This window comes from Ornithodoros turicata, unplaced genomic scaffold, assembly GCF_037126465.1.
Source record: "Ornithodoros turicata isolate Travis unplaced genomic scaffold, ASM3712646v1 Chromosome39, whole genome shotgun sequence".
Classification (NCBI taxonomy): Eukaryota; Metazoa; Arthropoda; class Arachnida; order Ixodida; family Argasidae; genus Ornithodoros; species Ornithodoros turicata.
In genome coordinates, this window is record NW_026999369.1 from 176,678 (window position 1) to 198,505 (window position 21,828).

At 45.8% G+C, this 21,828-nt stretch overlaps 1 protein-coding gene across 2 annotated transcripts in view; it reads left to right on the forward strand.

The window, feature by feature from the left end:
• The first annotated feature begins 12,688 nt into the window (after positions 1 to 12,688).
• LOC135374008 (uncharacterized) overlaps positions 12,689 to 21,828 on the forward strand; it is a 150,962-nt gene continuing 141,822 nt past the window's right edge. The window contains exons 1-3 of one of the 2 annotated variants that reach the window (XM_064607027.1): positions 12,689 to 12,762; positions 19,990 to 20,098; positions 20,180 to 20,259. In XM_064607027.1, the coding sequence (XP_064463097.1) occupies positions 20,212 to 20,259 (48 nt within the window). In that variant the 5' untranslated portion in view covers positions 12,689 to 12,762; positions 19,990 to 20,098; positions 20,180 to 20,211. The remainder of the gene's footprint in view (positions 12,763 to 19,989; positions 20,099 to 20,179; positions 20,260 to 21,828) is intronic. The other variant, XM_064607029.1, reaches the window with a different exon arrangement.

The following is a 21,828-nucleotide window of genomic DNA, read 5'->3' on the forward strand; positions in this document are numbered from 1 at the left end:
ACAGGCACAGAACGTCCGTGTGTGCCAGGTTGTCTGAGACGTGCCATGTTCTCGGCATTTCATCAACTGTCGCATCCAGGAATCAAAGCGACGCAACGCCTCATCGCTGCGCGCTATGTCTGGCCGTCGATGAACACTGATATTCGTAACTGGACCAAATCCTGCGTTCCTTGCCAACGAGCCAAGGTGCACGGACACACCGTTTCACCACTATCGGCTTTTCCAGTACCCAACTGCCCTTTCGACCACATCCATCTCGATATCGTCGGCCCGCTACCACCCTCAGGCAACAACCGGTACCTGTTAACCTGCATTGACCGGTTTACTCGCTGGCCTGAAGTCGTTCCTATGCAAGATTGCACCGCCGAGACCGTCGCGCGCGCTTTCCAGTTCACTTGGATAGCGCGCTTCGGCGTTCCTTCCCAGATAACAACGGACAGAGGCAGGCAGTTCGAGTTCATATGTATGGCTTCCTGCAATGTCCACATTTTGCCAAAAATTCGCAGCGGTGAGGAGGAAGCACTTGAGTCAACACACTCGTGGTCCTTCACTTAAGATGTTTAGGCACCGAAAACAGTGTTTTTTGGCATGTTTAAAAGGCAAAAGGAATGAAGAAAACCGACGTTGAAAAGTGTCATCATGCTTTTTTGTTCCATTCCCCCTCACGGATTAAGTAATGACAGTGATAGTTGACAACTGCACCTAGTTTGTTCCATTGCTTGTATGCTGTATGGAGAAGCTCGAGCTGCAGCGTGAAAAAGGAATGAACAGGATAAACTGATAGAATTTATGTGTCACTTCTTCATGTTTGTCCGTTTGTTTACTCTGTCTTGAAACTCCCGTAGCGTGGAATGCACCTGGTCAAAATTGCACTTTAAAAAACCTTTAGCAGTACGGATACTTGTAGAAGGTAATGTGTCAGAATTTGTTCATTTGTACTATGTTTACATCAAGTAGATTTTTGACAGCGAAGTTTCTTTCGTCACAGACCTTCTTGCTGTTGCTGCAGTCCGCATAATGTGCCGTTGCTTACGGGAACCAGATGGTGTCTTGCGGCTTTTTGTTCATTAAAATGTAAGTTTCCTCACATATGTAATGCACTGTAATACAGCAGCTTAGGTCACTGTTTTTTCCTGGTTATAGAAGGATTACAGTCCAGCAGCGTTGGAGAATGACCATTTTTGATTTCCACGGAAAACCATATACAGCGTGTTCTCATTTTTAGCCTTTACAGAATTTTCGTAAAGACGCTATGAAAGCGGCACAGATGTCGTTTTTGCAGTCGTCGTTTTTGCAGTTGAGTTCTACAGCCAGGTTGACAACCACTGGAATAGAGTATGTAACTACCACATAGTAATTACCTGAAATCCATTAATTCCCTTTGTAATTAGGGAACTTCAGGTAGAAGCGAGATAGCAGATTCAGGAACTATCCTCGTTAAACGCCATTCCACGTTTAATAACCCTCAAACACACACGCGCGTTAAAATATCCATCCCCGAACTTTGATATCCGAATGAGGCGAAACTGCGTGCCTCAGGAGTGCATCGCCCTCGCCAACGGAGGCTTATATGGCAGGAAAGCGGTTTACCTGGCCAGCTGAGCGGCACCTACCCCAATCATCTCCATCGCTTGAGAGCATGTCGTCCTCTGACGTGATATGAGCACTGTACTCTCCGTGTTCCCGTCGCTGTGGTTTCGGTTTCAGCACATTTGCATATCAAGGTTTGTAGATGGACGCACACATTTTAGGATTTGTTAACCGTGAAGTGGCTTGCAAGTGCCATCTCAATCTGCCACCTTGCTTTTGCCCGAAATCCTCTAATGAAAAAGTTGATTAATGAATTAATGATTCGTTATATTGTAGTTGCACACTTTTGTCGAGAGAACGTCTGCCTGGCCCTAGAACTCAACTGCAAAAACATCTACTCTACTCTCATACCTTATTTTATTTAAAAAAATGTAAAGGCTAAAAATATACACCCTGTATGTTGCATAGGGTGTCGAACAAACGTTATTGTTTCGAGCCTCACCCGATGAACCATACGTGAGATGAATGGGAAGCCCTTGCCCCTCTCTCTTGGGATGAAGTTTTTGTTTACTTTCAGCCTGTTTTCAGCAATACTGGTTAATATTTAAACCACGATAAAGATTCCTTTACCATGAGTTTACCTTGTTAACTTCACCAGTGCCAGTTAATGCGATCTGCTGTGGAAATAAACTGACATGGAGAATCATACGTGTATCTCAAGTGAGTAATAATCAAAACTTAAGTCTATTTGCTCTCAGTTTATCAGGCATTGGTGAAACTCGGCCATAGTTGCTTATAAAGGTGCCAGCACAACCCACTTAATAGAAATCTATGTATACAGCTGCATACATCAACGAAGTATTGGTGCTTGTGCTTTAAAGAGATAATAAAAAACTGCAAAAAAAAGCATTTTAGCAAAACTTGCTTTGGCCATCAGTTACTCCTCAGCAGTTGGTTGGATTTGTTTAAAAATGATATTTTTAGTCACGCGATGTGTTCTATTGTATAATACATAGATCACATCCAGTTTATTTTCAATGATAACATCTATGGCAATGCAGCTAACCAAATAAATAAATACTCAATGGAATGTTTTGGCTTATGAGCCCAACCTGTTATGTTTGTGCTGTTGGAAAAAAAATGTTGCACTGTTTTACTTGTAACAGTGCGGCACTTTTTGTCAAGCTCTGCTTTATGCTTTGGAATGGCTGCCCACTTGGTATTCTGCACTTGGAACAGCTGCACACTAAGTATAAGCCTGCTACAGTAAGAACGTATTGCTAAGAAATGACGTTTCACGTAAATTGAGCCGAGCTTTAAAACAAAAATGTGCGGTGCTCTTGAATGAGACTCATTATGTAATGCTAAGAGTCAAAAGATATTCAGCTTAAGTTTTGTTTCCCAATCAATTCGTGAATCGACTGATTTAGTGATTCAACGGCTAGGACTCGATCAACATTGTCAACAGAGAAGTGCTAGAGGTAAAAAGGGTTACAGATAAAATTGCATAGACACAGGAGACGTTTGTGTGAAATCTATAACGGCAAACCTGGGCAGAAGGTAGAGCAAAAGCCAGGAGAGGTCATTACGAAAAAGATGAAACACCGGCTTGACACGCCAGGCAACAAAATTTACTTGAAACGTTTCGACGCCTATGCGGGCGTCCTCATAAGACAAACGCAGAACAAAACAGTACAGATCCGAGATCAGCTTGATACCTTCGTCATGTTCCTGTAGCATTCCGGTAGGGGCGGCTGTTGGAAGCATTGTTATCAGCATGAGTATACCAATAATGCACAAGTGCGGCAAAAACGCATAGATGTGTTTTTGCGCCGCTGGGCTTTGCTGTTATGGAGTATTGAGAAACAAGGGTTTTCAGATTCTATTATCCATGAATATATTCCTCCAGTCTGGTTTCATTTGTTAAGTAGAAGTACCACATCAGAGCACTCGTTTCAAAATCTGGTCCACCGCTGTGCTAGCATTCTGAACACATTTTGAACAAACAGACCACTTCTTTACCGCACATCTGCGCTCAGTGCCATCGGGTGGCATTTCGAAACTTGGCTCCTGTTTCTTTGTTGTGTGTCTTTCTGGACTGAAAAAAAAAATGCAGATAAGAGGTAAATAATTATGAGTAACAGAATCGAAGACTAGACGTTCGCCTCTATAACTTCCCCACTAACAGTGGTGCTTTCGTTTACGCTGTAAGAAAGATCACAAATCAGTATCAGTCAATGGGGGGGGGGGGGGGATCGCACTTGCTTTTCTGCATATACCATATGCAGAAAAGCAAGTGCGATCCAACGCAACGAGACATAAGCTAAAAAAAAAAAAAGCTGCGACCTTCCAAGTAAGATAGTGTAGCATGTTCTTGCATCCCCGTACGCAAATTCCGGATGAGCCAGACACCATCCCGGATGCAGGCCAGATCAGGTCTGATCTGGATGAGTTTATGACAAATCCTACTATATCCGACTTTAACCGACACGCGCCGGACCAACGAAATGTCCGGGTACAAGACAAGTCAGGCCGGGTTAGGTTCAGATCGTAGGAAATCCGACTCTATCCGGCTTTAGCCGACACCTGCCGGATGTACGAAATGCCGGATTCAAGCCAAGTCAGGCCATACCCGGATCAGATTGTAGAGGAGGTGGAGTTCCTCTACTTGAGCCCCGACCGGCGATGATGGTATGCCACGGAGGGGCGATGACGGTGGCCTATCTCTATGGCCGCGCCGGTGGAACTGAGGCAGGTGCTCCAGGCGCGTGACCATCTTCGTCGTTGTCCACGGCCCGCTACAGTGCTCCCCCCTCAGACGCGGAGCGGCGACAAGAAAGATCGAAGAATCACGTCGAAAGAGGAGGGAGAAGCAAGAGCGACCGTGGGTGACGCGCACTGCTGGACATGTCAATGGCACGCCACAGCGCACGTGGCAGGAAGAGGTTGATGAGGGGCGAAGTCTTTGAAGCCGTGGACGGGCACTGGAGTCGTCTGGGGTGCCGCAACCGGCACGGGAGCGAGAGCTCGTATGGTCCCAGGAAGTGAGGCTGCGTTATCTGTGTTGACTGCCGAGACGCCGGCTGAAGCGTGCCGTCGCGTCGGCTGCAGCGACTGCCGAAACCGGCAGGGGAGCACGTTGCTCCGTTGTCGCGGCCGGCAGCGGGTGCGAGTCGAAATGTGGAAATGAAGCGGTGGGTCGTCAGTGTGCCGGAACCTATGGACAGCGCAGGTCGGTCCCTGGAAGCCGTGAACCGGTGGGCGGATACGATGGTCAGTGAGCGGTCGGGTAGTTGCGGGTCGGTTGGATCTGTAGCTGATCGGTAGCGTGGATAGAAGAGGTCGGCGTGTCGGGATGTGATCGTGATGATCCGAGTAATGATGGTGGCTTCCAGGTATAGCGTGCCGCGGTAGTGCACCTCGATGGTGCGGTCAGAAATTTGGGATGGTGAAGGACCTAATTGCGCCGAACATGGTGTTCTTCGTTCGGGTCACCAAATGTAGAGGAGGTGGAGTTCCTCTACATGAGCTCCGACCGGCGATGATGATATGCCATGGAGAGGCGATGACGGTGGCCTATCTCCATGGCCGCGCCGGTGGAACTCAGGCAGGTGCTCCAGGCGTGTGGCCATCTTCGTCGTTCTCCACGGCCCGCTACAAGATCATGGGAAATCCGACATTGTCATGCTTTAGCCTACACGTCCCGGACCTCGGTCAGGGTGAGTCAGTACGAGACTCGAGTTACGGAAAGCGTCATGCAGAACGTGTTTTCAATGCGAAAACCTTAAAATACATTAAAATGTAAAATCCGTAGTGTAGTCAACTGTCCAGTCGACTGTAATTAAAGCTTGTTGTGGGATCTTTCACGAATGAATGTAACCATGATTTAACCGAATAATTTTCTTAAAGACAGTTTGACTCTAAAGGAGAATTTGCAATATTTCCAAAATGTAGCAGCCCAACCCCTCGCTCCAACTGCTAGTAATAGGACACACAACACTGTAAAGTCATAACGTTTATTCGTACACTAGCAAAAGCACTAGTAAGTAGTAATCTAGCACAAGTAACGACAAACTACACACAGCTGAGAATGACAAGGCTCGTATGGAAACTCCTCTTCGTTCTTTCATTTGCAACGGTATTTTAGACCTGTGTAAGTCAATTGCTACAAATTTACTTCCGTGAAATTTAGCGACGAGCAGACATAGTCGAGAACCCTTATACATTTCTTTAGGCGATATGTCACAGGGATAATTTCCAACTGTGAACCTTCCCTTGTAACTGGTATAACATGAGCAACCTTGAATCCTGTGTCATCATGTGTAAACAATCGTTGTTCTATAGGTAACCGTTGTATTACTGCAATAGACACTAAGTTCGCTGAACTGATGAAAAACCTACCTACATGTAAGCACTTCTAGTCATTTTAATAAAATAATTATTTTCATAATATTTGCGTGTATAAATGTATATATCTTTCATACAGCACACACAGTCACTAAAACACTACTAGCAGCTATGCAATTAGGGTGAACCAAGATTGGAATGAATACTATCCCAGCGTGTATAATCCTGAAAGTACATTTCTGTCGTGAGGAAATTCATGACAACAACATGATTTCGACAGTGAGTTTTATTTATTTTCTTTATTTTTTTTGCCAGATGTCGAAGGAAACACATCTTGCATGATGAAGTTCCCAGATCATTGAACATTATTCAGGTCGGATACAAAACAGGTCTGGAAATGTTACTCAGGTCAGATCTAAACAGATCTGGAAATGTTATTCTGGTCAGATCCAAAGAGATCTGACCAAATAAAATTATCAGATCTGGAAGTGTTTGCAGGCCCACACAATACAGATCTCGCCTGATAATGATTCCAGATCTGGAAATGACCCAATTCCTGTTCAGAACCAGAACCAGAACCAGAATTTTGATCAGGCCAGATAAAAACCAGATCTGACATTTTCGTAAGGGGATCGGTACAAACATAACAGGTTGGGCTAACAACAGCCACGAATCGTTCCAAGAGGTATTGCAGCAGCTGAGAGCTAATGCAACCAAACGTGACGTAACCAAACATGAGGTACAACACGTAATCAAACCAGGGTAACCAAACATAAGCAATTTTCACCATATGCCTCAATATCTCACTCCTCATTCCAGTTCTAAACATGTCATGGACATGATCTACATATTACGCGATAGAACTTGCGTTCTAGATTAGAAAAATATAATAGATCATACAAATCTAACATACAGCTGAGGAGCGAAATTCAAGCAATTTCTGTTAAAAGTGCTCACGTTGGCTTTTTTCTTTCAGCATCATTTTAAAGTCAGGAGCACCAATACCTGTGTGTATTGTTTTCACGTGTGTACTTTGAAAGTCTTGAAAAAAATGTGGGTAGATTTATAAGCAACGACCATCCATCTCACGACTGGTTCATTGCACGAGACTTGTAGGCAAGTAATCGTGTTTGTCGTTGTTCCAGAACCTGTCCAACATATTTTTGTTCTGCTGAAGTAAAAAAAATGGCCATTCCCTGAACTTGGTCTATTTAAAGTGGAATTATTCATAAGAACTGTGCAGTTAAGGAAATGCATAAAAAAAAGACAATCAGTGTGAATTACTTACGCACGCTGCTGAGTCCTTCTGGGCATTGCAGAGGCAAAAGTGTTGTCTTGTCATCAGCATTGACTTCTTCACCTGCCATTGAATTATCTTTTTAGTTGTCAACAGAGAGCAGCCTTTGCACCAACTTGCACGTACTGTATGTCTAGCCAATTCGGAGTTGTGTACACTACAGAGCTCACTGTACTTCGGCTCCTATGCGCTGCTTGTCACTTGTAGCTCCATGTCCTCTATGCTTCTACGATACATACAGCAAAACTACATTTGTGATGTTTTGTTCTTCAGGCTGATAATCTGTCGCCAACACCCCGTGTTTGGTACTCCGGTACCTCACTTGAGCAGGCGCAGCAGCACCTGCATCTGATGGTCGAGAACCAAGAAGCTCTAAGAGTCCTCAGTGCTGAACAAGTTGTAGCTGTAATATTTGCAGCTTATTGGCTGTTCCAGGCCACGTACTGTACGAAAGTTCAAAATGTGTTGGCATGTATATTGAGCACCAGTGGTACAAAATGACCGTCACAAAGCCCAAAGCGTCAGTGATCCACCTTGTGAACAAAGGCACTACTGCTTTGTTAGTGTTCTCAGCCAGGGAATACTCCTCTTACATCGGGGAGGGAGATAAGTCATGTTTATTTCCTTCACTTCCACTGTTATGTGTCTGTGCAGTCTCAGCGAGCTGCACAGAGAGCTACATGGTGGATGCTTTGAAAACTCGGTCGCATTTCCATGTTATACCTTCTTGACAGACAGACTTCAGACCTGACAGACTTCTCCGACACAGTGAATAATTTGCGCCAGAGAAACATACAAAAAAGTCGTAGTTACCAGGCACTGCGTAACAAAATGATTACGACCACGCAAACTTTTTTGCATTTCTTATGAGCTATACCGATGTAAACACAGCGTCCTGCCGATGGCTGTGTGCAGCCTCTGTCCAGGGACGCTAACGACGTGGAAACTCATGCTTGCCAGTGCCCCTAGGCAGCTGCTAGAAACAGCCATCAGCTGAGCGCCGCGTTTACATCGGAGTAGCGCTTAGGAAATACATGAAGATGAGAGTTTGTTTAGTTTTCTTTTTTTGTTACACATTGCGTGGTATAACCAAAATTTTTACGTGGGTTTCCCCGGCATCAATTCTTTGCGCTAAGGCAGCCGAAGTCTGTGCTTCAAGTAGGCACCGCGTCACACGTGAAAGCGTGACTGACCATTTAGAGCACGTTGGAAAAAGGGAGGTTAGACAACTGTTGGTCTATCAAACGTCGCATCAACATAAGTTACTTTATCTCAGAAACTGTTTAATAAAAAGACACATGCAGAACACTATGGAAATTTATGTACTGAGGCTGGAACACAGAAAGCTTCAAGTACGTTCTTAAGGTGTACCTAGTGAAGTTAATTTTATTAAACAGTTTTTGAGATGCTTCTTACTTTGTAACTTCTTTAGTAGTCATATTTTTAAGCTCGCTATATATTCACTCCATATAATTTGATGTACGGTATTTCAAACCTTGTGTGCAGAATAGAATACTGTTTTCTGTGATACCTTGTCAGTCATTGCATCAGAGCTGTATAATGGCTATTACAGCTATTAGTTATATTTAAGAAATGGTTGCTTTCCTTTATATATTGTATTTCTGCATGGTGCTGTCACATCCCCGTGCCCTAGGAACAAGGCGAAAACAACTGCGACAGGTTGTACGCTGCCTTTGCATGTACAAGTCTTTCAACATTGTAAATGATGTGCCTAATAGGTCCATGTGCACTGTGTGTTTTCTATGTGTCACAGAAAACACCTTTTTGAGTAGGGCATACAGTTGGCGTTGGGTGTACACTTACTCCCTGAAAGGAATAAGTTATGGTGCCTAGGGTGTACACAAAAAAGAAGTATAATTACACCATTTTTCGGAGGGTGTAGGTCTGGAAAGGAGTGTTACTATACACCTGTAAAGGAGTAAGTTATGGTGTGCGCAAACTACACCTAAAAGAGCGTTTTAAGATTAAGAATGTATACCTAATGCGAATGAGACAGGAAACACCCTGCAGAGTTTCAGTGTCATGGACGTCTCCTTAAGGGTACGATTCCGACTCCACCGGTGGGACGGCATCTATATCAGTGATGACAGGGTGACGTTCAGGGTGACGTTCACGAAGTCACCGTGACGTTCCATCCTTGTAGCTGTTCTGTTCAGCGGCTGTGTCATAGCAGTGAGTTTTAGCGAAAGAAAGTGAGGACTCCGACTTAACGTAACAACAAACAAACTTGAAGCAGACGTTTCACCTGTCATACGACGGGCATCATCAGTGCAAGACTGAGCGGGAGAGCCGACAACCAGTCGCTGCTTAAGGAGATGACTGTGTTGTTAGGGAAGGGGGCCAGGGTTTTTGTTACAATGCAAGGGATCAGCGCGTATGTGCCATGATTCCAGGAGCTTCCTCGGTCCCAGTCTTTGCTCGAGTCCAGTGAGTTTTAGTTAATCGTCTGCTTACGCCGTTGCTACGTAAGGGGTATCGCTGGCGGTTCTGCGCACGCTCGAAACATAAAGGGAGCCTCGGGAATTGCGCAGAAGCGCACCCTGTCTGTTACTTACACAAATTCAATAGCGTACGATGCGCTATAGCTCCGCATTGCAGTATTTTTCTTGCATCGGAGACTTCAAAAATGAAGAACTCTCTGCCGTTAAGCGCTGACATGTAATTTGTGAGGTTCTCGAAACAGCGAACGAGTCTCTCATGGTTGTCATGTTGATTTCACAAGATCGATTTGGAAAGCGGCTCTCTTTCTCCCATACGGAGTCCTTCACCCGTAAAATGTGTCAGCGTCCGAGTCAGCAGACCGTGCTCTGATCGGCTGACAGCTATACAGGGTCGGAACCTGAGCGTGCTTACAATTATTTAAAGGTATCTAATATCACACGCGGTTGAAAAATTGCCTCGGGACACATACATCCGCACTCCTCCTTTCCTCTCTTGTTCCGGCTTCCCTGTTTTGGCTGCAATACGCCAGCCGCCGGATCTAAAGCGAAACGCACCGCTTCCAAAATATCGTCGCCACTGGCGCAGCTGATCAAAGTGTCTCCAATTGGCTGCGTGATATATGTATAAATATTTGGATGCTCGTTGGTCTCCGAGGGCTTGCGTCAGTCTTCCTTCGCGCTGGTTCGACGAGAGTCATTTGATTGAGGCGCGAGGATTCGAACGCTCGGTCGAACGGATCAGAAAGAAAAACGACGGAGGAGACATCATCTCTGTCCGGCCACATGTGTCCTCGCGAACTACAACCGTTGTGCTCGCAGACGCTATCGGGTAGTTTCGACGGTTCTGAGTGCTTCAGATTTGGATTGTGGCGAACCGCTAGCGTGAAAACGGAATGGCGCATCCAACTGGTCATCACAACAGCGGAAAGACGAACATGACAGGGAATCCCTGCACCTCCAAAGACGCAGAAATCGTGAGGAAGCCGCACTTCTTCCGATGTCCCGCAGGTCAACGGTAAGACGAGTCTGGTTACATCTTGTTACCGAAGGAAGTAACGCAGGTATATCGTGTGAAGTGTATAACGTACAACATGAACCAGTGACTCTGTATGTTACAGACGTTTCATAGTGCAGTACTTTGCAGTAACTTGTGCATTTCGGATACGCCGCTAATTAAATTATGTGTGGTTATGCTATATTTGCCCCTCATGCATGTCACAGCCGTTCATTCAATGAGAACGACGAACGTTTATGACAAGTGTGCTTTGGTGTTCAAATATGAAATCAACATCGATTGACTATTCATAACAGTGATTTTCGTTCAGAGCTCCGCGTCATCAATAAATTGTTTTTATTTCATTGTAACCGAAGCCCGCAGCCATCGGCAACAACGACACGCATGGCCCAGCTGTTTTCTAAAACTGTACACCTGTACATACTGTGTGTGCGAACAGCGATTGGCTTTTGAACTGCTCTTCGGTGTCGAAACACCTAAAGCTCCAGTGAAGCCTGTTACAAGACGTGAAAAGATATTTACTGTATTTTTTTCTGAGCAGTTCGCGAGGGCAAATAAACTTGCTTTATCAACCGCCATCGCTCTTCCTTTCTCTGCTTTGCAACAACTCATACGCTCCTGTACAACAAGCACGAAAAACAAACAGACAAAGCTGAGACTGGGGGGAGGGGGACGAGAAAAGGGAGACAAAAAACCCGACGAGAGAAGGGAAAGGAGGTTGAGAAAGGAGGTCGGTATGCGCATGCGCACTTGACCCGAGCTTTTATCCCGAGCTGCTGATCTTGACACCTGTGAGTGGCTCCTGGAGATCCTGTTGTTTGGGTTCCCGTTTCCCTGGAGCATCGCGTATATGGAAGCTTCCGGAGGATAAATACGCGTAGTCCAGATGCGTATGCTCACGTCGGGTTTGCATATGGCTCGCACGAATGAGCGTCAGCCAATGACGAGCATTCCATTCCGTGCCCCTTTATGTCGTCCGTGGCATGATCGAGCATAGCCGTAAATGCTATGTAGGTTCTCTGTCCAATGTTCCTGCTGCCGTTTGCCGTCGTGTGTTCCCAGAATCGCGTCTGTTCTGAGCAATTACCATTGGTGCCTGGAGTGTACAGTTGTACTTTGTTTCAGGAGCGTGAGTACACATGTGCTCTCTGTTTCTCGCGAAAAAAAGGAACATAAATTTGACTAATACAATTTCGGAGTTCAAATCAGGCAATTCAATATCTTGCGACTGAAAACTGACCGCTGTGCTCGCAGGTAACGGCATAAGCTCGCCGAAGATAAATATTGTGACCATATATTTCCAGAGAAGTATGTTGCTTAATTAAACATTGTTTAACAGCGTACTGTTACCCTGAATCTGTGCAGAGGTATTAGTGAAGTGCCAAGATATGTAGCGCATGTTGGCTAATTTAAAAAAAAAAAATGCGGAAGCAATTTATTCCGGATGGCATTGCGAAAGCACCCTACCCATGGGACGTGCAGAGACGTGGACGCATGTAGCTATATGAGAGCGGGAAGAATTGAGATACGGGGGTTTAGAAATCGTCTTGGGCCATCTTCAACCGTGAATTTTGCCGATAATTCTCTGGATGTCCTGTCAGAGTGTCTTACGAAGACTGGAGAGACAGGACAGCCGGCACGTGGGTGCTGTCCCATCAGTGCTCGGTCGTTAAGGTGGCCATAGAGCCGCCGATAAAGCTGTGGTTGACCAGACACGCTCTTCTCTTATATAATCCATTATCGATAGTGCACAACAGTGTCTTGCTCAAAAACATAAAATAAAGGTGTTGTGTCCTGTTGAACGCGGCGTCATTTTGCAATGTTTGAGAAGTCGTTTACCAAAAAAAAAGTTTTGGTAAAGGCTCCAAAGTATTGACATAAAATGGAAGCGATCGCGAGACCAGGACCGAGTTGCATTTTTGGTATTCTTCTCACCAGAAATTTAATTGCATACGCCCTTCTGAAGTCCTAAAGTCCAGAGAGTACCTCATGTCCGAACATCAGATACTTCAATGAACGCAAAATGAGGAACAACACGCATTTGTCTGTGTGGCAGACATGGACGGCAAAGAAGACGATGTGAACAGCGTGTCATCAGCCGTATATGGAAGGTGAGTGAACAAGCTTATGCGCTTTAATTCATCAGTTTGCCAGCAGAGGATTACTGCTTAGCAACGCGAAGAGCGTATCGGATCGGAGGAGCGTATCGGATTACCCTTGGTCAGGGTTTCGCACACTGGATTCCACGACTTCTCGTAAGGGTTTCTACAGGCATACTGAAAGCCGGTTATGCAGCATTGTGGAATGCACAGGTACACTGTAAATCTAGTACCGTCTAGTAAAGTACTGTCTATTTCAGAAGTTATCGGCTGTACTTTTGTAACGATCCCGCAGCGCACGGATGGATGTAGATTTAGCTGGAGTATGCTACGGTCATTGTTGCCAGACGATACAATACGGACATTCAATGCAATATCTTCTTTTGAAATTGAATGGCAGAGCAGGGTTATTAGAATAGTTAAAGTTCCTAGGGCCAACTGTGATGTAAAACAGAAAACCCCATGCCAAGCAAAGACTTTACTATGAGAAATAGCCGCGCTTTGTTTGTAGATGTCTCGAATACAGCATTTAATATTGAAAAGTACCGTCTATTTTAGAAGTTAACCTGTAACCTATGGCCAATAAACTATATAAACGGTACACATATCACCTATAAATAGTGGGTACTATCTGCTACCGGACAGACAGACTTAAAAGTTAGTTTGGACATGCAACGCTGCTTCACAGACGTGTGTTCGTTCACAGACGCTGCACACCAAATGGTGCTGCAAATCAGCTGTCATCACTGCAGAACGCAAACTGTCTCTTGCAACATACAGCTATAGGATACGTAATTCATCTAGATGCATCGAGGGCTGAAAAGCTACTGATCACCGCAGGGTCAGATTCACAAACACTTCAAACGAAAGAAAGAGGTAATTTCAGCTGGAAAATATTTATTATTTAACTGGCAAACCTGGCTCCCAGCGAAGGCAGGAGCACGAGCCCGTCACAGTACAAGCATTTCAGCTTTGATGAACGACGTTTAGTTTCAACGAGGTATACTACAGTCCTCACGTTGTTGCAACTCCCTCTCAGTACGCCGAAAATGTTCTTACACCTTTCTCATAGCCTAGAATGATACGTCAGCGACGCGACTATAGTAAATCAGAGGCACACGAAGAAGTGACACGCAAGGATGACAATGAATGAAGCAAAGAAGGGACAAACAACAACATTTTTTTAAGATGAGGAATGGGGAGTTTCATCGCCAGGGGCGATACTCTACTCCGTCCCTATGAATGATGTGAGGAATGAAATGATGCACCCCTTCACAATAAGGATATATGTACTATTGCGTTCAAAAATATCAAGAGAGCTTTCAGGGCAGAGCGTTGCTGGGCTGGATTTCACCAGGGACAAGCGATTTATATAGAGAGGAGGGGATAGGGTCCAGCTGACTTAGAGACCCGGGGAGTGCGGTTCAGAAAGGTTGGTAGTGTGGGCAATAAAGAAGAATGTGCTCCAGATCCTCTAGAGGACTGCAGTGACAGTATCTGGGAGAGTCAACTTGTCTGAAGCGGTAGCGCCAATAAGCTGTAATAGCGACATCGTGTCGCATCCGAATTAGTGCAACGTCTTTACGAGAGGTGTTTCGTGGCTTGCGGAAAGCGAGCGTTGGGTCAACCCTTCTCAGCATAGATGGGGAGGATAATGTTAGTTTTGAATTATTGGGAAGTCATGAGTGTCACGTGGCGTCCAAGAATGGAACGACGATCTCCCCTCAGCAGTGTAATAGCCATAAGAAATGACGGAACGCACGTGCGTGACACAACTGTGTTGAACCACGTTTAACAGAGAGACGGACGCAGCGATTAGTGTTTCTAGACTGTCCAGCAAAAACGTAACTATGGACACTTTGTAGTGAACATACTGTACAAATACGCTGGTAAAGTTCCACTATACATCAATCTTGTGCTTCCTTCATAATTCTGAACACAATCCGCAGTTCATAGAGAGGCGGGGACACAATAACGCAATGCACTGTGATGCGAAACTGTCGCATTGAATGCGCGCCAAGAACAAGAATAAAGTAACTTTTGAGCAGTACCTTTTATAGTGGTTACTTTGCAAATAAACGCTGAATTCGTTTACAAGTTACAGCATCCTTATAAAGGATACTTTTACCACGGAAGACCATTGGATCTGGGTTGAAGTCAGAAGTAACTTTCATGACTTCTACAGTGTCAGGTTAGAAGTCGTTTTTAACCTCTACATAATGGTATCGGGCGTTTAACATATTCTATATTTTGAAAGCTACGTCTATATAGAGCTAAAAGCTTGGGGTACCAAGTTAGGAGTGTAATCAGAGGAAAGGGATGTTTGTACTCTTGTTCTAAAAATGGTAATGAGAGGACATGATTCACCACAAGCATGAGTAAAGTTGTGGAGGTTGTTTTCCTTGTTTTCCTCTGCTTGCTCGGTAATCCAGGAAAAGGCGTCCGTCATATTCAACAATAAATTGTTTATTTACAAAACGGCAATATTTACAGGAACAAACTTACAACTCAACGAGACAGCCTGGCCGGTCCGCCCGTTACGGAGTCCGACAGCCAGGTCGACCTCAATCGTTCACACGCGGCTTTTAATAGCGATGTAGCGAAATTGTCAGTTCTCGGAAATACACTACACGTGCTAAAACATCCACATGGAACACTGTCTCAAGGCTCGCATTCTCGGAATCAATCTCCGTCTTAGGACATATAACACAAAGCAACTAATTTAAATGCACTCTTACTTTCGCTGTCTCTGCTGTAAGCTTTCTCCAACCTGTCAGGGTCACTTCCCCCAAAATCCAGCTCTTCTACAAGAAACACTTACGGATACAACCGACGGCAAGAATGACAACTGCTATACAAAAGCTTCGGCCGACCCATTTTCTAGGTCGTCGGCTTCTGAGAACGCCATACATTGGGCCGCCAGGTCTAAGCTAATGCCTCAGTCGCTCGGTGTTGGGACGACGGACACTATGGCGATAACCTAGCGTACAAACGTGACGGAGATGAAACATGCATCTTCGTCGGATCGCAAGTTCAACCTTTACAGCTTCCTCCACAAGAATCTAACAGGGCATTTTGTACTGTCAGAGTCGAAACGATTTGCGATGAGAGGAAACCTACGCAATACCGAAATTGTCTAAAACGGAAACTCGAAATTCCTAGTCACACACAACCCTGGAAACTGGTAGGAGTATTCCACAATCTGACAAATGAAACCATATTTACTGTAATGTGACTGACCTTAAAAGAATACACTTCTAGTAACCGGCCAAAAGATACTGACGGAATGCTCAAACAAACAAAACAACTGCCATTATTCACTGTATACACCGCAAGGTAACTCAAGTGAGAATACATAAGTCAACGTAAGCATGGGCGTACACAGTACAGAACAACGTAACTGAAGGTACAGTTCACGAGGAAAGTCCGACTGCACTTGCACTCTAGGTACCTCATTGCCTCACCCGGAGTGCACTACGATCAACAATACCACGGGCGACATGCTTGGTTTCTAATCTAATGTGTCGAATACTGTTCTTTGTAATATACATCTATCGACTGTGACACTCCTTTCACAAGAATCTCGCGAGGGAGCTACTTCACGTGCACCTTTGGCACGCGGGGCCGAACATGCGCTTGTGCAACGCCCAGCAGCTGGCCGTGATTGGAAGTCAAGTAGTGTCTGACTTCTCGCAAACTCAGGGCCTGTGGGCGGCACGTTGTGATACCTCCCACTGATCAGGGACACTTCAGCGCCTTCCAAGTTAACCTCGAGCAGTCCTTTGCCGTGTTCCGCCTTTTGTGCCGCCGCGGTTTCTGTGCCGTGATTATGTCCCGTTGGACGACATTTACTCTCTGAGCACCGTTTACGCTGGACGCCTTCGCAACGTCGACGTCTTTAAACGGCTCATTTACAGTGATATTTAGATGCCGATCATTGGCCTCTACAAAAGCCTGGTGATCATCAGATTTCCAAGGGCATTCCGCCCTCGTTTCTGCTTCTGGCATGCTCTTACATGAACCGGAACAGTCATTGCTATCAGTGTACTTCTGGAATGGCCTGTTCTTTGCTACTACCTCTAGTTCTTTTTGACTACTGTCCCGCCTTTCGGCTTGTCTAACGACAACCAGATCAGTGTTCACCGACCGCTTCACTATAGCTTGCGTCAATGCCTGACAGTCGCTTCCCTCGTGTGGTGAGAGAGCGGCAAACAGCTGATCGGCCTGTTTATGTAAGAGCGGGTACAGAAATCCCGTCTTCCACTGGGCAGGAACGCCTTTCTTGTCAAACGTCCTTTCTACGTCTCCTAGCAATTGGCCTACCGATGATTCATCTTCTGGCATTTTTGGCAGGAACACTCTCAATCTGCTCAGCTTGTTCCTGATACCCACAAACTTTTCGTTTGAACACACGCTAACCTGTTCCCGTCGCACGTTACGCTGAGACAGCGGAGAATTTTAGGCCCTAAGTTGCGCCAGCTGAAGTTACATATCCGAAACATTCCACTTCTTGGCGACTCGCGCTGAAACTAAGAATGCGGCGCTCATACTCAATGGCGTCCATAAGCGCCGCATCTACTTCTAGCTCCTCGCTACTCCTCATCTCCCTGTCTGTACGCTCATTACTAGCCTCGATCATAGTGCAGACGGGATGTAAGTAAAGAAACACCTTCCTGGAGTATCTTGCTTCCGGAGGATGCGTTGAGGTTATGTCCAACAATCCAAGAACACAGTTGACCCTGGTGATGCTGCCGCTACAACGTCGCGTCACCGCTGCTTGGGTCTCCCGGTTGTGCTTGCTACTCGTCGCTGGCACAGACACCTTCACGCCAGTCCGTTGCAGTTAGCTACCGCTGTCCGTCGTGGAGCTGCTTCCGAGCTTGGCTAGCATTGCTTTCTGGTCACAGCCGCTCCAACGGCTGCAGCCGGCATGCTCCGACTGACTTGCCTCGAAGTTGTCCCATGTTGCTGCTGGCCGATGGTCATCTGCGCAAAGCAGGGGTTCTGTCGACCGCGCCAGTAAAGTTGTGGTGGTTGCTTTCCTCGTTTCCCTCTGCTTGCTCGGTAAGGGAAAAGCCTTGCCAGGAAAAAGACGTCCGGATACTCAACAATAACTTGTTCATTAATACAACGACAATATTTACAGGAACGAACTTACAACTCGATGAGACAGCCTGGCCGGTCCGCCCGCTATGGAGTCCGGCAGCCAAGTCGACCTCAATCGGTCAGACGCAGCTTTTAAAAGCGCTGTAGCGAAATTGACAGTTCTCGGAAGTACACCACACGTGCTAAAACATCCACATGCAACACTGTCTGAAGGCTAGCCTTCTCGGAATCAATCTCGGTCTTAGGGTATAACACAACGCAAACCAATCTGAATACACTCTTACTTTCATCATCTCTGCTGTAAGCTTTCTCCAACCTGTCAGGGTCACTTCCTCCCAAAATTGAGCTCTTGTACAAGAAACACTTACGGATACAACCGACGGCAAGAATGACAACTGCTATACAAAAGCTTCGGCCGACCCATTTTCTAGGTCGTCGGCTTCTGAGAACGCCATACATTGGGCCGCCAGGTCTAAGCTAATGCCTCAGTCGCTCGGTGTTGGGACGACGGACACTATGGCGATAACCTAGCGTACAAACGTGACGGAGATGAAACATGCATCTTCGTCGGATCGCAAGTTCAACCTTTACAGCATGGCTGGAAGGAGACTGGATGCCCGTACCGCAAAACTTGCTTGCCACTGACACAGGACAGTTTTCTTTTTTTTTATTGGTTAAGAACTGGTAAGAAAAGAATGATTTCGCTTTCTCTGTTCCCTGTCACTTCTTGCACAAAGTACATCGTGTGATGATGCGTTCTTATGCACGGGTTCTACCATTTATACTGCTAAGGGCACTGTATCTGCGGGTGCATGAGTCATGAAAAGAGATCAGAATTTGTTGTTACTGGTGATACTTTCGCCAATACTCGCCAATGTGTGTAGGTTTTTGCGCATCCATTTATAAAGTAGACTTCAGCAATTTCGCCTCTGTGGGTACGTCCGGGGGGGTTGCAACACAGAGCTACACCGACGTATTGTTCAAAACGTTATATTTCGAGAGTGCTCTTCCTGTGCTGTTTCCTTGTTTAGCCGTTTATTAACGATACAAGGTCAGTATTCGTTAGTCAACGGCGGCTACGCGTTCATGACAGTGATCTCGCACTTTCAAGTTTTCCTCTCATCAGTTAATCCGAACGATTTTTAATGCTCACGATAAAAACCCCTGAGGAGTCTGAAAGATTTGAACCCACGCGATCTGTGTCAGTTACCGCTCGATTAGGAACGTGCAGACGTATACGTAAGAGGCTACGAAATATTTTTTTCAAGTAAACAGCGGAAGTAGAGCGGAATTTAAACGTGACCGGCGTAACACTTGCGACATAATGTACGCATAGGGAATAAAATTAATTTGTGTATAAATTTTGTCACAAAATTCTCGCTTGGCCGATACAAGCTACGCCGCCATTTTCGAGAGCATTCTGGTATCATGGCGGCCCCGATAGGACACAACAGCCAATGAAAAACGCTTAATTTGATTGACAGACCTATGCTCTTTCTCAGACTCCTCGTATTGGCCAGATTCGTTTTCTAGCCAGAAGTCGCAGTTTACGCTTGCACGTATGTTACATACCTCCCCGTTAAGGAGCGCAGGAGCGGATGAATATTGTTCCTTGTGTATTTTTTCTTCTTTGTATCGCTGTCAAAGTTGTATTAACTCATTCTGCGAGGGGACTGCCGATCGCGACGTGCTTTAGACGACCGTACGTACGCAGACAAACTGCCTTCAGACACATGGGGAGTTGGATTGTCTTGTCTCATTGTCATTGGAGATTGGTTGAGGCTGACTACATCACGGTGAAAGATAGAAGTCACTGAAAAGGTTAGCCAGCTGTAGAACTCGACCCTCAGAACACCAATTTCTCATGTACATCACGACTTCATACGGTAATATGGTGAAGTAGGGAGGTGACTCATAAAGCACACTTTCTGTATCTACGCGGCGTTGGCAAATGACGTATAAAAATGGTGCTTCTGAGCTGCGGTGCTTCGATGACTTCAAAATATACCATGATCGGATCTTGTTATCAGTTTTATATGTAGATAACATGTGTCACTGCATTGAGTAGTTGGCGGGCATGGCATGCCAGCGCGAGTAAGCTTTTATAGGGTAGCGCCCACTACATCCTTTCAGCACTGACACAGCTGACCACAAGATATCATCAGCATTTGTTACTCTCTACTCTCCTTACACTTCGTCGTCGTCCCCGACTGCGCCTGCTAAGATTCAACGAGAAGCAAAGGTATATGATAACGCTGATAAGTCTTCCGTTCCGACTGGCGCATTAGAAAAAGGCATGTTGACGGTTTTCATTATTTTTCAGAAAACTTCACACAGGCCTATACTATTGTTGGAATGTGTGACTCAAAGGAGATCATACTGGTCTACGCCGTTAATTCTGCGGTAGGTGTCAACGAAATGCAGTCCTCCTGTTTTGGGAACGCTATAACAGCAGTTTACTTGTCGCTGTTGGCCTTTACGGTCATGCAAGTTTCGTACCGAGCTCCTTCAATGCCTGAAATCCAAGCAGGCAGACTACACATCTCAGCAGTGGACCATGCGTGATAGGCACATCGGCGAGGAGATGGTTACCGTGTGGCACGGAGCATCACCATGAAGGCTACTGCGGGAAGCTACCCCTGTTGGACTACCCGGTTCACAGAGCAAGAGGGAGTGCATACCCTTCCCTCTAGTGTACTGCCACCATCTTCCCCCTTTCTTTTTCAACCTTCCCGCTTCCCCTCCCTTGGTGTACCAAGCCGCCAACTCAAAGCAGGTCACACGCACTTTCCCCAAGTTCAATACCCCCGCCCATGCTAGATACAGAGCGTTCAGTTCATTCGGTACATGCGTCAGTACATACAATTCAGTACATGCGTCACCGCACTAGCCTCTACAGGTTTTCCCGCCCATTTTAGTCCAAGTGCCATCTAATTTAATCCAGGTGCCATTCGAAATAATCCAGGCGCCGTTCAGTCTAATCCAGGTGCCATCTAAAATAATCCATGTACTATTCGCTTTAATAGGGCTGTCATCTGAATTAATGCGTGGCGTTTTTAAGCACTGCAGTCGTGTATTCACACGATCGACATCCCCACAGAATATTATAGAGGAAGGGAAAAAAAAAATATTAATGCTGATGGCACTGAAGTTCTGCCGCGTCTTGTGTTGAGCATTCCCACGACGCCGACATATTGGGAGTTGAAGCGGGAGTGTAGCAAACGACACCATTGGTGCTGTCGTCTGCTACAGAATATCTTCTGACTGAGCTGCAAGATACCCCGCGCGCTTAGAAGAGCACGAAAAGACATGACTCGCATAGGAGACGGCAATTGGTCCTGCCGTCTGCTACGGAATATCTTGTGACTGGTCTGCATGATATCCCCCAGGGTTAGAAGAGCATGAAAAGACGACGCCTATAGCAGACGACGCCATTGGTCCTGTCGTCCGCTACGGAATATCTTGTGGCTCAGCTGCAGGATGTACGTCATGTCCTTCAGGGAATATCCTGCGGCTGAATCACAAGATATTCCGCAGCAAAGGACATGACCATGTCCTGCTGCGTCTGCTATTCTGTCGTTCTGTAAATAATCGCCTGTAAATATAATCTGTAAATAATGGTATCGTCTGCTATAATTCTGATCGTCAACTCGCGATATCTCGGCGCAGTGCTAATGCTCAACATAAGACGCAGCGGAACTTCAGTCCCGACAACAGCTTTGAGCTTTTCCTGCCACACGATGTCTGTAGAATATTCCACGGGGTTCTCCCTCGTGTAAACACACGGGTATAGTGCTTAAGAACACCATTAATTAATTCAGGTGACACCCGGATTAAACTGAACAGCACCTGGATTATTTCAGATGGCATCCGCATTAAACTGAATGGCGCCTTGATTATTTCAGGTGGCATCTGGACTAATTCAGATGGCACTTCGACTAAAATGGGCAGGAAAACGTGTAGAATGTCCGC